Below are 15,292 nucleotides of genomic sequence, written 5' to 3'. Positions count from 1 at the left end.
CTGATGTGAAAGGCAACCAACGGTATGTCTATCTGACCGCATTTCTGTGTTGCACCAATCACAGAGAGAGTTTTGTCCCTGAATCCACGTCATCTGGTAGTAAGACAAAATGGACGCACTCAGCCTGGTACTGTTAGCGCTCTCATAACATGCATTTCATGCTATTTATGTTGATATTTGTGATTTGAATGACACTATGATAATGATGTATCAGGGGTAGTTGCCACTGTTAGCCCAACAATGTAGAAGGACACAGTTTAACTAGCTAGTTCACATAATTAGTAGCTAGCTAGCCGGCATGTTATGATTGTTGTCAGATTGCAACTGATCAGTCAGCGCTTGTCGTTCAAGTTGTTTGGCATCATGTTCACTGAACAAAATACAACATTCTCTTCATCAGGAACCCACTTTGTACACCGTGAAGGCTGTGCTCATCCTGGACAATGACGGGGAAAGACTGTACGCCAAGGTAACTAGCTAATCAACAGCGATGAATGAACTACCAGCACCTGACGCCACAGTCAATGTGCTTCAAAGCAAACCTTATTTGTCACATGTGCCGAATACAACAGATGTAGTCCTTACAGTGAAATGCTTACTTACAAGCAGGGGCACTGGTGTCAAGGTAATATGTACATGTAGGTAGAGTCAGTAGAGTAACAGCAGCGTAGAAGTGGGAGCAATGCAAACAGTCTAGGTAGCCATTTGATTAGCTCTTCAGGAATCTTATGGCTTGGGGGTAGAAGCTGTTTAGAAGCCTCTTGGACCTAGACTTGGCACTCCAGTACTGCTTGCCGTGAGGTAGCAGAGAGGACAGTCTATGACTGGGGTGGGTGGGGTCTTTGACCATTTATAACAAATTGCCTGTGTGCTCAAACTAGGACTTATTTTGTGACAGTCAGTGCTTGACTAGGACTGAAATAGGTTCTGGTACTCATTTTGGGTGCTGGTACTGTTTTATATTTAGGTGCAGGAGCTCTTCAAGCTCAAGCAGTATAACATTTGAGTTGCAAGTACTCTGCTCTGGTGAGTTCCTGCCCAAGTCAAGCACTTGACACACAGTATTCACACCCCTTGACTTTTTCCACATTTCTTGTTACAGCCTGAATTTAAAATGGATACAAATGAGATTTTTTTTTAAATGAAAAGCTGAAATGTCTTGAGTCAATAAGTTTCCAACCCTTCTCTTATGGCAAGCCTAAATACGTTCAGTAGTAAACATTTTCTTAACAAGTCACGTAATAAGTTAAATGGACTCTGTGTGCAATAATAATGGATTACATGATTTTTAAATGACTACCCCATTTCTCTACCCAACACATACAATTATCTCTATGGTCCCTCAGTCGAGTTCTGAATTTCAAGCACAGATTCAACCACAATGACCAGGGAGGTTTTCCAAACCTCTCAAAGAAGTGCACCTATTGGTAGATGGGTAAAAAATAAATAAAAATCAGACACTGAATTTCTCTTTTGAGTAGTCAGTGGTGTAAGTACTTAAGTTGTTATTGGGGGTAACTGTACTTTACTATTTATATTTTTAACTACTTTTACTTAACTACATTCCTAAAGAAAATAATTTACTTTTTACTCCATACATTTTCCCTGACACTCAAATACTCGTCACATTTTGAATGCTTAGCAGAACAGAAAAATGGTTATTTATTATTAAGAGAACCTCCCTGGTTACGCCTTCTGCCTCTGTTCTGGCAGACTCACTAAACACACAAACTTTGTTTGTAAATTATGTTGGAGTGTGCCCCTGGCTTACTGTAAATAAATAAAACCATTAAGAAAATGATGCAGTCTAGTTTGCTTAATATAAGGAATTTGAAAGTATTTATGCATTTACTTTTGATACTTAAGTTTATTTAAAACCAAATATAGTTTTAGACTTTTACTCAAGTAGTATTTTACTGGTTGACTTTTAACTTTTACTTAAGTCATTTTATATTAAGGTATTGTTACTTTTACTCAAGTCTGACAATTGGGTACTTTTTCCACCACTGCCTTTGAGTATGGTGAAGTTATTAATTATGCTTTGGATGGTGTACCATTACACCCAGTCACTACAAAGATACAGGTGTCCCTCCTAACTCAGTTGCCGGAGAGGAAGAAAACCGCTCAGGGATTTCATCATGAGACCAATGGTGATTTTAAAACAGTTAAGAATTGAATGGCTGTGATAACTGAGGATGGATCAACAACATTGTAGTTACTCCACAATGCTAACCTAAATTACATAGTACTCGTCATCGGCAAGGACTAGGACATTTTTGTAGGATAAGAAGAAATAGAATAGAGCTAAGCACAGGCAAGATCCTAAAGGAAAACCTGACCCTGGGAGAGATATTTACCTTTCAGCAGGACAGTAACCTAAAACCCAAGGCCAAAAATACATGGGAGTTGCTTACCAAGATGACATTGAATGTCCCTGAGTGGCCTAGTTAGTTGACTTAAATCCGTTTGGAAATCTATGGCAAAACTTTAAAATGGCTGTCTAGCAATGATCAACAACCAACTTGACAGAGCTTACGAGTTTCCAAAAAGAATAATGGGCAAATATTGTACAATCCAGATGTGCAAACCTCTTCAAGATTTAGCCCAAAAGACTGTAATCGATGCTAAAGGTTATTCTAACATGTATTGACTCAGGGGGGTTGAACACTTATCTAATCAATATATATTATTGTTTATTTACATGAATCTAAAAAAACATGAATCCCATTTTGTAACAACACAATGTAGAATGAGGCAAGGGGTGTAAATACTTTCTGAAGACACTGTATGTGATCTCCGTTTGACTTCTGCCCCACAGTACTATGATGAAACCTATCCCACTGTGAAAGAGCAGAAAGCTTTTGAGAAGAACATCTTCAACAAGACACACCGCACAGACAGTAAGATGTTTTTTCGACCTAATTAGTCATATGCGCTTCAGTTTACATTATGGTCACAGGCTACATTACTTGCTATTCCATCTCTTGCCAAAGGCTTTGAGTGCTGATCTGTTTTCAATTGCATGAAGGCTTCTGTGTATAACTGGTATATTGAAGATGTTGTATCATAGACTGAACTCTCTCCTCTTCTTTACCCAGGTGAGATAGCGCTCCTAGAAGGTCTTACCGTTGTGTACAAAAGCAACATTGACCTCTACTTTTATGTTATTGGCAGTTCACATGAAAATGAGGTAGGCTGGTGGTGGTACGCTAACAAAACACACTGAAACATTGCCTATGTTGGGTTGTTTCTCCCACAAAACATTGATACGTTTTGTTATTTGCTCCCCCAGTTGATGCTTATGTCAGTGCTTAACTGTCTGTTTGATTCGCTCAGCCAGATGCTAAGGTAAGACTGCACTTTATTTACACTGAACAAAAATATAAATGCAACAATTTAAAGATTTGACTGAGATGCATACCATTCATATAAGGAAATCAGTCAATTGAAATAAATTAATTACGCTTTAATCTATGGATTTCACCTGACTGACCTTAAAAATAAAAGGTAGGGGTGTGTCTGCCGTTTGCCTCATTCAGCGCGACACATCTCCTTCGCATAGAGTTGATCAGGCTGTTGATTATGACCTGTGGAATGTTGTCCCATTCCTCTTCAATGGCTGTGCGAAGTTGCTGGATATTTGTAGGAACTGGAACATGCTGTCATACACATTGATCCAGAGCATCCCAAATATGCTCAATGGGTGACATGTCTGTTGAGTATGCAGGCCATGGTAGAACTGGGACATTTTCAGCTTCCAGAAATTGTGTACAGATCCTTGCGACATGGGCCTGTGCATTATCATGCTGAAACATGAGGTGATGGTGGCAGATGAATGGCACGACAATGGGCCTCAGAATCTCATCACGGTATCTCCGTGCATTCATTTTCAATCGATAAAATGCAGTTGTGCTCGTTATCCGTAGCTTATGCCTGCCCATACCATAACCCCACCTCCACCATGGGGCGCTCGCCTACATGACGACATACACACTGTCTTCTATCTGCACGGTACAGTTGAAACTGGGATTCATCCGTGAAGAGCACACTTCTCCAGCATGCCAGTGGCCATCGAAGGTGAGCAATTGCCCACTGAAGTCAGTTGTGACACCGAACTGCAGTAAGGTCAAGACCCTGGTGAGGACGACAAGCATGCATATGAGCTTCCCTGAGATGGATTCTGACAGTTTGTGTAGAAATTCTTCGGTTGTGCAAACCCACAGTTTCATCAGCTGTCCTGGTGGCTTGTCTCAGACGATCCCACAGCTTAAGAAGCCGGATATGGTGGTTCTGAGCTGGAGTGGTTACACTTAGTCTGCGGTTGTGAGGCTGGTTGGACGTATTGCCAAATTCTCTAAAGGGATGTTGGAGGCGGCATATAGTAGAGAAATTACAAGCATTTCACTACACCTTCAATAACATCTGCTAAACATGTGTATGTGACCAATAGCATTTGATTAGATTTTAATTTAACATTCTATTCTCTGGAAACAGTTCTGGTAGACATTACTGCAGTCAGCATGCCAATTGCACGCTCCCTCAACTTGACACATCTGTGGCATTGTTGTGTGACAAAGCTGCGCATTTTAAAGTGGCCTTTTTATCGTCCCCGGGTACAAGGTGCACCTGTGTAATGGCATGCTGTTTTAATCAGCTTCTTGATGTAACACACCTGTCAGGTGGAAGGATCATCTTAGCAAAGAAGAAATGCTCACTAACAGGGATGTAAACAAATTTGTGAACGAAATAAGCTTTTTGTGTTTTTTTTACCAACACTTTACAAATTGTGTTTTACAGTTTTTGTTCAGTGTAGTTGAATAAGCAACTGAATGAGACATTTGTAACACTTTGTTAGTTTTCATAGAGAGGTCAGGATGTGTGTTTAAGCTCCCTTTCTTTGTCCTCCTGCAGGAAAAATGTTGAGCGGCGGGCCTTGCTGGAGAACATGGAGGGCCTGTTCCTGGCAGTGGATGAGATTGTGGATGGGGGGTAGGTAGAGTACTTATCTCACCCCAAAGCAGGGGTCTCTGGAGCTGTGTATTCTCCTCTAGTATGTCCTTTGACTCCCTGACCAAACTAACTTTTCCATCTGGACTGGATGCTTTCAAAGACAGACATCACACTATGGCGTACAGCAAAATTATTCATCCCCCTTGGCGTTTTCCCTATTTTGTTGCATTACAACCTGTAAATTAAGTTGATGTTTATTTGGATTTCATGTAATAGACATACACAAAATAGTCCAAATTGGTGAAATGAAAAAAATAAATTGTTAAAGAAAAAAAAAATCTGATTAAAAAATTTGTACAAAATTAAATGGAAAAGTGGTGTGTGCATATGTATTCACCCCCTTTGCTATGAAGCCCCTAAATAAGATCTGGTGCAACCAATTACCTTCGAAGTCACATAATTAGTTAAATAAAGTCCACCTGTGTGCAATCTAAGTGTCACATGATCTCTGTGTATCGCTCGCTCTCGAGAAAGGCCCCAGAGTTCTGTATACAGAATGTACATACATTCTGTATATTTCTGGCCCTTCTTTGGACACTGTGTTAACAACCCTCCAGGCAAGCTTCAATGCCATACAACTCTCCTTCTGTGGTCTCCAATTGCTCTTAAATACAAGTAAAACTAAATGCATGCTCTTCAACCGATCGCTGCCCGCCTGTCCAACATCACTACTCTGGACGGCTCTGACTTAGAATACGTGGACAACTACAAATACTTAGGTGTCTGGTTAGACTGTAAACTCTCCTTCCAGACCCATATCAAACATCTCCAATCCAAAGTTAAATCTAGAATTGGCTTCCTATTTCGCAACAAAGCATCCTTCACTCATGCTGCCAAACACACCCTTGTAAAACTGACCATCCTACCAATCCTCGACTTTGGCGATGTCATTTACAAAATAGCCTCCAATACCCTACTCAACAAATTGGATGCAGTCTATCACAGTGCAATTCGTTTTGTCACCAAAGCCCCATTGCGACCCACCATTGCGACCTGTACGCTCTCGTTGGCTGGCCCTCGCTTCATACTCGTCGCCAAACCCACTGGCTCCATGTCATCTACAAGACCCTGCTAGGTAAAGTCCCCCCTTATCTCAGCTCGCTGGTCACCATAGCATCTCCCACCTGTAGCACACGCTCCAGCAGGTATATCTCTCTAGTCACCCCCAAAACCAATTCTTTCTTTGGCCGCCTCTCCTTCCAGTTCTCTGCTGCCAATGACTGGAACGAACTACAAAAATCTCTGAAACTGAAAACACTTATCTCCCTCACTAGCTTTAAGCACCAACTGTCAGAGCAGCTCACAGATTACTGCACCTGTACATAGCCCACCTATATTTTAGCCCAAACAACTACCTCTTTCCCTACTGTATTTAATTTATTTATTTTGCTCCTTTGCACCCCATTATTTTTATTTCTACTTTGCACATTCTTCCATTGCAAATCTACCATTCCAGTGTTTTACTTGCAATATTGTATTTACTTTGCCACCATGGCCTTTTTTTGCCTTTACCTCCCTTATCTCACCTCATTTGCTCACATCGTATATAGACTTGTTGATACTGTATTATTGACTGTATGTTTGTTTTACTCCATGTGTAACTCTGTGTCGTTGTATGTGTCGAACTGCTTTGCTTTATCTTGGCCAGGTCGCAATTGTAAATGAGAACTTGTTCTCAACTTGCCTACCTGGTTAAATAAAGGTGAAATAAATAAAAAGAGTCTGCAACACCATTAAACAAGGGGTACCACCAAACAAGCAGCACCACGAAGAACAAGGAGCTCTTCAAACAGGACAGGGACAAAGATGTGCAGAAGTACAGATCAGGGTTGGGTTATAAAAAAATATCAGAACCTTTGAACATCCCACGGAGCACCATTAATACCATTTAAAATGGAAAGAATATGGCACCACAACAAACCTGCCAAGAGAGGGCCGCCCACCAAAACTCACAGACCAGACCAGGCAAGGAGAGGATTAATCAGAGGGGCAACAAAGAGACCAAAGATAACCCTGAATGAGCTGCAAAGATCCACAGCGGAGATTGGAGTATCTGTCCATAGGACCACTATAAGCTGTACACTCTACAGAGCTGGGCTTTATGTAAGAGTGGCCAGAAAAAAGCCATTGCTTAATGAAAAAATAAGCAAACACGTTTAGTGTTCGCCAAAAGGCATGTGGGAGACTCCCCAAACATATGGAAGAAGGTACTCTGGTCAGATGAGACTAAAATTGAGCTTTTTAGCCATCAAGGAAAATGCTATGTCTGGCACAAACCCAACACCTCTCATCACCACGAGAACACCGTTTTTCATCGGCAGGGACTGGGAAACTGGTCAGAATTTAAGGAATGATGGATGGCGCTAAATACAGGGAAATTCTTGAATGGAAACCTGTTTGTCTTCCAGAGATTTGAGACTGGGATGGAGGTTCACCTTCCAGCAGGACAATGACCCTAAGCATACTGCTAAAAGCAACACTCAAGTGGTTTAAGGGGAAACATTTAAATGTCTTGGAATGGCCTAGTCAAAGCCCAGACCTCAATCCAATTGAGAATCTATGGTATGACTTAAAGATTGCTGTACACGAGCGGAACCCATCCAACTTGAAGGGGTTGGAGCAGTTTTGTCTTGAAGAATGGGCAAAAATCCCAGTGGCTAGATGTGCCAAGTTTATAGAGACATACCCCAAGAGACTTGCAGCTGTAATTGCTGCAAAATGTGGCTCTACAAAGTATTTACTTTGGGGGGGTGAATAGTTATGCACGTTCAAGTTTTCTGTTTTGTTTGTTTCACAATAAAAAAAAATTTTGCATCTTCAAAGTGGTAGGCATGTTGTGTAAATCAAATGATCAGATTGTAAGGCAACAAAATAGGGAAAATGCCTAGGGGGGTGAATACTTTCGCAAGCCACTGTAGCCAAGATAAAGAGGAAGACCAGAAGCAATTCTTTGGCAACCTGGGTCATTCCACAAAATTATTCCCTTTCTGATATTTTAAGTATAAATTGTGCACCAATATTGCCTTTTCAAAGCCTGTTATATTGACCACATCGAAAACATTTTTTTTATAAAGGCTTGCTGAAGTGCCACAATTCAGCGTTTTGACATGTCTCTCTGTGACTTCTATGACAAGCTTAACCCACTTAACCCCCAACATTTCTCCAGGTTCTCTACATAGTAAAGCCCTAGTTATTTTGTTGCTTTGAAAAAGTCATTTCTGAAGATGAATATTTATTTCACTTGATTAATGTTAAGGGAAAATAAACCTATCCCTAATTTTTAAGGTCAGTCCTGTTACTCTTTTTAATTTAATGAAACAATAAAAATTATAAACAATTAAACATCTAATAGTCAAATCATAGTGTAAAAGCAGGTGAACTGGTTCTAACCCTTTTGGAAATGTCTTGTGTTTTGTGGTGGAAAACTAAGCAGGTCGAGCATAACACGCCAACCCTGTTACCAATAGCTAGAAATGTTTTTTACAATCAAAATTTGTTTTTTGAAGCTTGCATTCAATTGCCCCTCCCTGTTGCACACAAGGGGATTTGCCCCCCCCCCCCCCAGTCACATTTTACATTTACATTTAAGTCATTTAGCAGACGCTCTTATCCAGAGCGACTTACAAATTGGAGTCACAAGGGGATTTATGGCAGATTTAAGATGAAATCGTCAACTATTTTACTTTACTATAGTTATTTTATTTATCTAAAAGGTACTCATTTTGTGGAATGACCCACCTACCCACAGATGGATTTTACCAGTTAAATACTCTATTACATACTTTAAGGTTTCTGAGACTGAATAGGCTCTCAGTCCAATATAAATCAACCATCCTACTCGTCTATAGCTAGGTGATACAATAGCCCCTTGAAGTAAGGTTATTTAGGGTTAGGGAGGATGCCCATTTTGCTTTGCATTTAGATGTCAGCCATTGAGTGATCTATGCTCTTCTGTCTTCCAGAGTCATTCTGGAGAGCGACCCTCAGCAGGTGGTGTACCGTGTGGCCCTTAGAGTAAGACCATTGACCTCCTCAGTCAAACCCCATGGTTCTGTTATCGTGGAGTACTGTACTGCCCAGATGTCAACAACATTTAAATTGATCTGGACTATTTCTCTCTCATGTTTACAGGGGGATGATGTTCCTTTAACAGAACAGACTGTGTCTCAGGTAATTGCGCTTCTTATTTACGAGAAAATCTCATATTACCTAGTAAACCTAACCCTAACTTGTTAAAATTGTGTACAATTTATTTTAGTACTACTAATAATTAGGTAGGTGCTTACATTAGTCTTATTTCACACATGTACAAGTGTGTATTATACACATGTGAATTGTAAATATTTTTGGGGCATATCCCACTCCCCATGTGACACCCTTGGAGATTGGGGTCACGGCCAGGGACCGGAGATTGGGGTCACGGCCAGGGACCAGACATTATTGACAGCGCCCCTGAGCAATTAGGGTTAAGTGCCTTGCTCAAGGGCACATCAACAGATTATTGTTCACCTAGTCGGCTCTGAGATTTGAACCAGCAACCTTTTGTTTACTGGCCCAACTACTTAACCGCTGGACGACCTGCCGCCTGGTGTACTGGAATTTAAACGTGTGTTTGATAGTAATGTGATTTGGATATCAGTGAACAACATGGCTGAGTGATGACTAGGTGCTTTGTCAGGCTAACAATCTTTAGCACATACTGTAGCTTATGCTTCCCAGCTCTTTTTATCCCTAAAATGCCCTTATTGTTCTGTTAGCTATTTAAAAAATAATTTTATTTCTCTCCAACAGTATATTAAGCTACTACATTAGCTTTATTGTAATGAAAAGGGAAGAGAACAGAGGGGAGCGTACCCAGTGTAGCTGCTAATGAGGCTCCACTGTTAGCTAGGCGGCGTGTCTCCACACCTGGCAGGCTCTCTGAGCACTACGCTGATGGATGCTCCCATCTGACAGGCATTTTACTGGCTGCAGGTGTCTCCCTCTCCCACTCTGTCCATTAATCGTCATCGCCAACCCTGGGCCAGCACGCCTCATAATGGTTACTGAGAGACTTTAGTCTGCAGAATTAAAATGATTCATTCATTGATGTATCGTTCCTGTGTGTAGTAGTATTACTGGTGTCATCACACCACCACTCTTCCCTCACATCACAGTAGGAAAGTTCTGGAAGCTTCCTTCAGTGTTTTATACTGTATATATTTTTTTCTACCTGTGGTTGGATTTTGAGGTGATGGACATTTACCAACCTATACAGTTCTGCCTTTTGTGGGTTGCTAACGGCTTTCATCTTCTATAAACAGTATTAGAGGGACACTTAACCAAACCGAGTTCTCCTCACTCTGTTTTTCTCTTCTCTATTTCAGGTGCTTCAGTCTGCAAAAGAACAGATCAAGTGGTCCTTACTGCGATAGGAGAGTTGTCTCTGCTGTCACATACACACCTACCAACACTCACTCACCTGATAACATCATTCCTATTCCTGTGTGTCCCAGAGATCATTGCACTGAAGTCTTCTGATTGAGCCACCAATCAGAACCAGCCAGGCCTACTGTGGCATTTTCTATCCTCCATTTCCTGTCTTGATTATCCATTCCCATGTGGTGGGAGATCCAGAGCTCTTATCGCCCAGACAACAGGATTAGTTTACTGTCTATATGGCTGTTGGTGATTCCAACCTTTTCTATTACAGTACCAACAAATGTGATCTGACCAGTATGAATCACCCAGTATTCACCTATTCCTATGGGATTTTGCCTATTTCAGTGGGCATTTTAGTGGGCACAGCTGTTAGCTGTGTTAATAATTGTATGGTATATGACATGACTATTAGTAAAACACTGAGCCATCTCCTTGCTGCGCTCGTGTCTCTTTGTATACAACCTTTATTCGAGATTCCACTAAATGTGGCAACTTTTTGCTTGTGTAGTTGTGCATGAAGCATACATTTTGTGATTGATTTAAATGTGATAATTATAATGATAATAGGCCGTCATTGAAAATAAGAATTTGTTCTTAACTGACTTGCCTAGTTAAATAAAGATTTTTAAAAAATATGCAGGCTTTCTTTACATTGCGATTCTCTTGTTGTTGTGATCAAATAAACTTTATTTAAACCAGCAAGCATTTGATTGGTTTCTCTTGTTTGTGGCGCAGTAAAATATTTGTTTGTTGGGGAAAAGTTTGAGGCTATCTTTTGCCGCAGTAGGGCAGATGCTGCAGTTGAAAGGAATTACATCGCCACCTGCTGGGAGACAAATCCACTACAGTGCACATGTCAGAGTAGTGACAGAGGACATACTAAGATATTTAAACAAATCATTCATACTGACTTGTGTCCAATCCAATGCATGTTGGAAAGTTGCTTAACAGCAGATTCGGACACCGTACGCATGACACCTCAATAGAAAGTAGGCATGACGATCACAACAGATCTATGCTAGAATGTGTTAGATTTTAGGAATCCCTGGTATACTGACAGCAGGTACACATTTTCTCCCTGTGTGTGTGTTTCAAAATGTCAAAAGTTGAGACTAAAAGTGTGTATGAGGTTTGCATACTGAGTGTGCAGAGGGTAGGGAAAGGTCATAGGGAAGCGCTGCTGCCATCCTTTTAATTTTCATCAGGGAACGTTAGTGACACCTCCGAGCCGTCAAGGACTCATTTCTCATCGGCTAATTACCCCGGCAGAGCCATAAAGAGGCAGAGAGGTAATTTATATTGATTATACAGAAACCAGGATAATTGACTGAAATGCCACCGTTTGGCATGCTCCTATGTTTTACATACACACAGACCGGCAGCATCTGAGTGTGTGTGTGTGTTCTGCAGGTCGGTGCCTGTATCTAATAACAGGGAATGTTTACAAGTGTGTGAGTTGATGTATGTCAGAGGTCTATAATTAATGCCTATGATATGTGTATTATTGACAACGGGAATGTCCCATGGTTGATGTTCTCGTCTGTCCGTTCAGGTCAGAAAGAATATCTTCAGTGTCTACCATGTCTTTATGTTTGCATCTGTCTGTAATTGTCCCACTTTCAAATCTTGACTTCTGCTTGCGTAAACTCAGGGGGAAAAAGCTTGTGCTTATATATATATTTACCATTTAAACTAGTGTCACCTGCACTATATACTATTAAACAATTCAGTGATCCTACACATTGATTCAGTAATTCTACACATTGATTCAGTGATCCTACACTTTGATTCAGTGATTCTACACATTGATTCAGTGATCCTACACCTTGATTCAGTGTCGAACAGTGAAAAGTGTGGCGGCATAGATCTTTGTTAATCTTAGCTCATTTGCAAAGCCAAATAAATCAAGAGTTTTGGTTGACATCATCGGATCCACCACCATTAGTCGAAACGAGATGATTGAATGGCCACACTGTGCTATCAGGGATATTGGAGCAGGAGTCTGCCTGATTGCATTCTGCTCCCATCTGTGTTGCTGTTATTATGGCCCTGGAAGCTGTGCAAACCCTAGGCATGTGATAAAGGGGAGAGAAAGACATTCGTTAGGGTATGTGTTTTGCATAAACAAACCCGGAGGTGCATGTGTGAAAGCAGGGTGAAATGGGATTCTGGGATTGTGTAGCAGTGTGGGCAATCTTAATGTTCAAAGTCAATGTATAACGGTTGTTGTCAAACAGGGATTGTGTGTGTGTGTGTGTGTGTGTGTGTGTGTGTGTGTGTGTGTGTGTGTGTGTGTGTGTGTGTGTGTGTGTGTGTGTGTGTGTGTGTGTGTGTGTGTGTGTGTGTGTGTGTGTGTGTGTGTGTGTGTGTGTGTGTGTGTGTGTGTGTGTGTGTGTGTGTGTGTGTGTGAGAGTGAGAGCAGGGTGAAATGGGATTCTTGGATTGTGTAGCAGTGTGGGCGACCATAATGCCACAGCATAACGGTTGTTGTCACACAGGGATTGCGTCTGTGTACCTGTGTAGTTTTTATGAGACGTGGGCCTGGGGCCGATATGCAGCTTCTCCCCGCAGTTTAAACTGTGCTTTATGACTGTGGCTGTTTCTTGTTGTTTACAGATTCTCACTGTCAATTTGGGCCCTGGGACGGAGAGACAGCCAAAAACAACACTATCACCACAATGTTCCCCCCTCCCTCAACTCCCTCCCTACACTCGTTCCACGGCTATAACTTACCACTCGAGCCACCAGGCGCCCCAATTCGACAGAAAAACGTGTAGCAATACCACAAGTAGTAATGTGAACATAAATTACTCTCAAATCTCATCTGTTGTCGCAGTGCATGTAAATGTACTTGCTTGTAATGGTGTGAGGTTGCAGATGTACAAGTTGGTGAGACAAGAGGGAATAGCAAGCAAACTGGCCAGTTGTTCCCTATTCCACCGAGTGTATTGCAGGAGCTGCTGGAGAGACAGAGGGAAAAGTAATTTACTATTAGACATAGCGGGGCAGGACAAGATACATTTCCATTAGTTTAAAAGATCGAGAAAGAGAGATCATACATAGACATACGATGACAATGCTACCATGCCTGATGTCTACACATATCAGTCACACTCAAAATCAACATTTTGGGAGACATAATGTCAGAGTAATGCTTTCTGAACTTCTGTGGCGCTGCATAGCTGCACCACACCCCGAGTCTGGGAACCCAGAGGAAAGGAATTCCCTGCATGAAGTATGACTCTGAGACATGAAACTAGAACATATGGGCCTCAAGGATTAAAGACTGGAATTTGTATTCATCATTATGGGATTGGTGCATAAAACTCAAGGCTACACTGTCATTATTCCATTGCATTTATACTGTTTTTATTGTATAGGGCATTATTTTATTTACTAACCCAATTGGGATTATGGTTGGTTGGAGTTTGTTATGTCTGTTCACTACTAAATGATCAAAAAACAGTAGTTATGTAACTGATTAGGAGATGGTGGCCAACTAATGTTGAACAGAAACTGTTCTTGTTATAGTCATGATCCAGTGAGCTGTATTACATTATCTTTGTGTGATCAAACAGAAAATAGTGATAGGTTTATTGTCACATCTTGTATATGATTGTGAATATGTTCTTGGATGTTATACAGGGTGAAGGCTGCCGCTTCGGATGTGGCTGGTTTACTGGGTCTTCCTATTCGATGGTCACATGCTCAGGATTGTTTCTGTCATAAATGCCTCCTCTCTCTGGCTCCATGCCCAGAGATCTGTTTTCGTGGGACTCTAACACAGCCAAGGAAAGAAGAGGAAGACAACAAAAAAACACTGCCATTTTCCTGTATGTTTCTCCTCTTAAAGCCACTCTCTTTTCTCCACCCCTCCATCCCCCTCATCCTGCTCCCTGTGGATTCCCCAGCAGCAATGCAGTACCCATTAACAGAGCCCACCCCCCACCTCTCAGACAGATTTACTGCCATTGCCACGCTATTGGCCGCCAAGCTGACAGAAGTGATTTAAAGCTTGCCCCTCATTGGTCCTCGCATGACAAGCAAATTTATTGCTGCACTACGATTCGCTGCCGCCTGCCTTTGATGTGAATTACGGCCTTGTCTGTGATAGGACACAGGAGCAGTGTCAAGTTACTGTCGTAAAACCTGCGTCCCTGGGGGAGGGGAGCGGGGAGGGTGTCGTGTGGTATGCCTGAGTCAAGACTGAGGACGAGAGGAGAGAAAGAGATGGAGAGAGACAGAAAGTCAGACAGCAAGAAAGAGAGAGAAAGGAGCAGCATGGGTTGCTGTATTTTCCAGTCTGTTATTATTTTATTTTCCTGCAGCCTTTGTTGAAGTCACGCACCACTCAGAATCCCCTAAGACACAACTTAAACTCATTCCATGGAGGGCTAGTTCTGCGTGTTTTCGCACCACCCTTGTACTTGATGGATGAATTAAGGTCACTAATTAATACGGAACTCCCCTTACATGGTTGTCTGGGTCTTAATTGAAAGGAAAAAAACAAAAACCCGCAGACACTCGGCTCTCCGTGGAAAGAGTTTGACACCTCTACCCCAGGAAGTGGTTTTCATACGGCCTTTATACCTCTTCAAGAGTAGAGTTTTCAGTCTCATGTTATATTCTACAGTCAATCCTTGTGCATTAACTGTTTCTGGCCTTACATTACAGGATTTTCCCTTCTATACTAACATGCCTTTGTTCCTATTTATAAAAATAAAATAAAAAAGCTAGAAATTGAAATGAGAGAGAAAAGAAGGCGTGAAACTGCACTGCGTGTTTTATAGAGGTAGAGATGAGCGCCAGGTTTTATGACTCGGGGGAGTGGAGGCGGTACAGTGTGTATTAAAGTGTAATC

At 41.5% G+C, this 15,292-nt stretch overlaps 1 protein-coding gene across 2 annotated transcripts; it reads left to right on the top strand.

Moving 5' to 3' along the window:
- Window positions 1-54: 54 nt before the first annotated feature.
- Window positions 55-11,133, top strand: LOC135539888 (coatomer subunit zeta-1). Of its 2 annotated transcripts, none has more exons than XM_064966116.1 (9): window positions 55-127; window positions 401-469; window positions 2,819-2,900; window positions 3,099-3,190; window positions 3,293-3,348; window positions 4,912-4,989; window positions 8,973-9,000; window positions 9,142-9,180; window positions 10,377-11,133. In XM_064966116.1, the coding sequence occupies exons 1-9, from the start codon at window positions 110-112 to the stop codon at window positions 10,422-10,424; spliced, it is 510 nt and encodes a 169-aa protein (XP_064822188.1). In that variant the 5' UTR covers window positions 55-109; the 3' UTR covers window positions 10,425-11,133. The 2 variants fall into 2 exon arrangements, with proteins under 2 accessions (XP_064822188.1, XP_064822187.1); XM_064966115.1 differs by having other exon boundaries at window positions 8,973-9,024.
- The last annotated feature ends 4,159 nt before the right edge of the window (window positions 11,134-15,292 follow it).

Source organism: Oncorhynchus masou, chromosome 5 (assembly GCF_036934945.1).
Source record: "Oncorhynchus masou masou isolate Uvic2021 chromosome 5, UVic_Omas_1.1, whole genome shotgun sequence".
Classification (NCBI taxonomy): Eukaryota; Metazoa; Chordata; class Actinopteri; order Salmoniformes; family Salmonidae; genus Oncorhynchus; species Oncorhynchus masou.
The sequence above is the reverse complement of the archived record's forward strand: the minus strand, read 5'-3'. Positions and strand labels throughout refer to the sequence as shown.

Excerpts from the sequence above, each read along its gene's own strand:
- LOC135539888 (XM_064966115.1), top strand. Across the intron at positions 3,191-3,292 it reads GCAGTTCACATGAAAATGAG|TTGATGCTTATGTCAGTGCT; the intron begins GTAGGCTGGTGG and ends TTGCTCCCCCAG. Across the intron at positions 4,990-8,972 it reads GATGAGATTGTGGATGGGGG|AGTCATTCTGGAGAGCGACC; the intron begins GTAGGTAGAGTA and ends TCTGTCTTCCAG.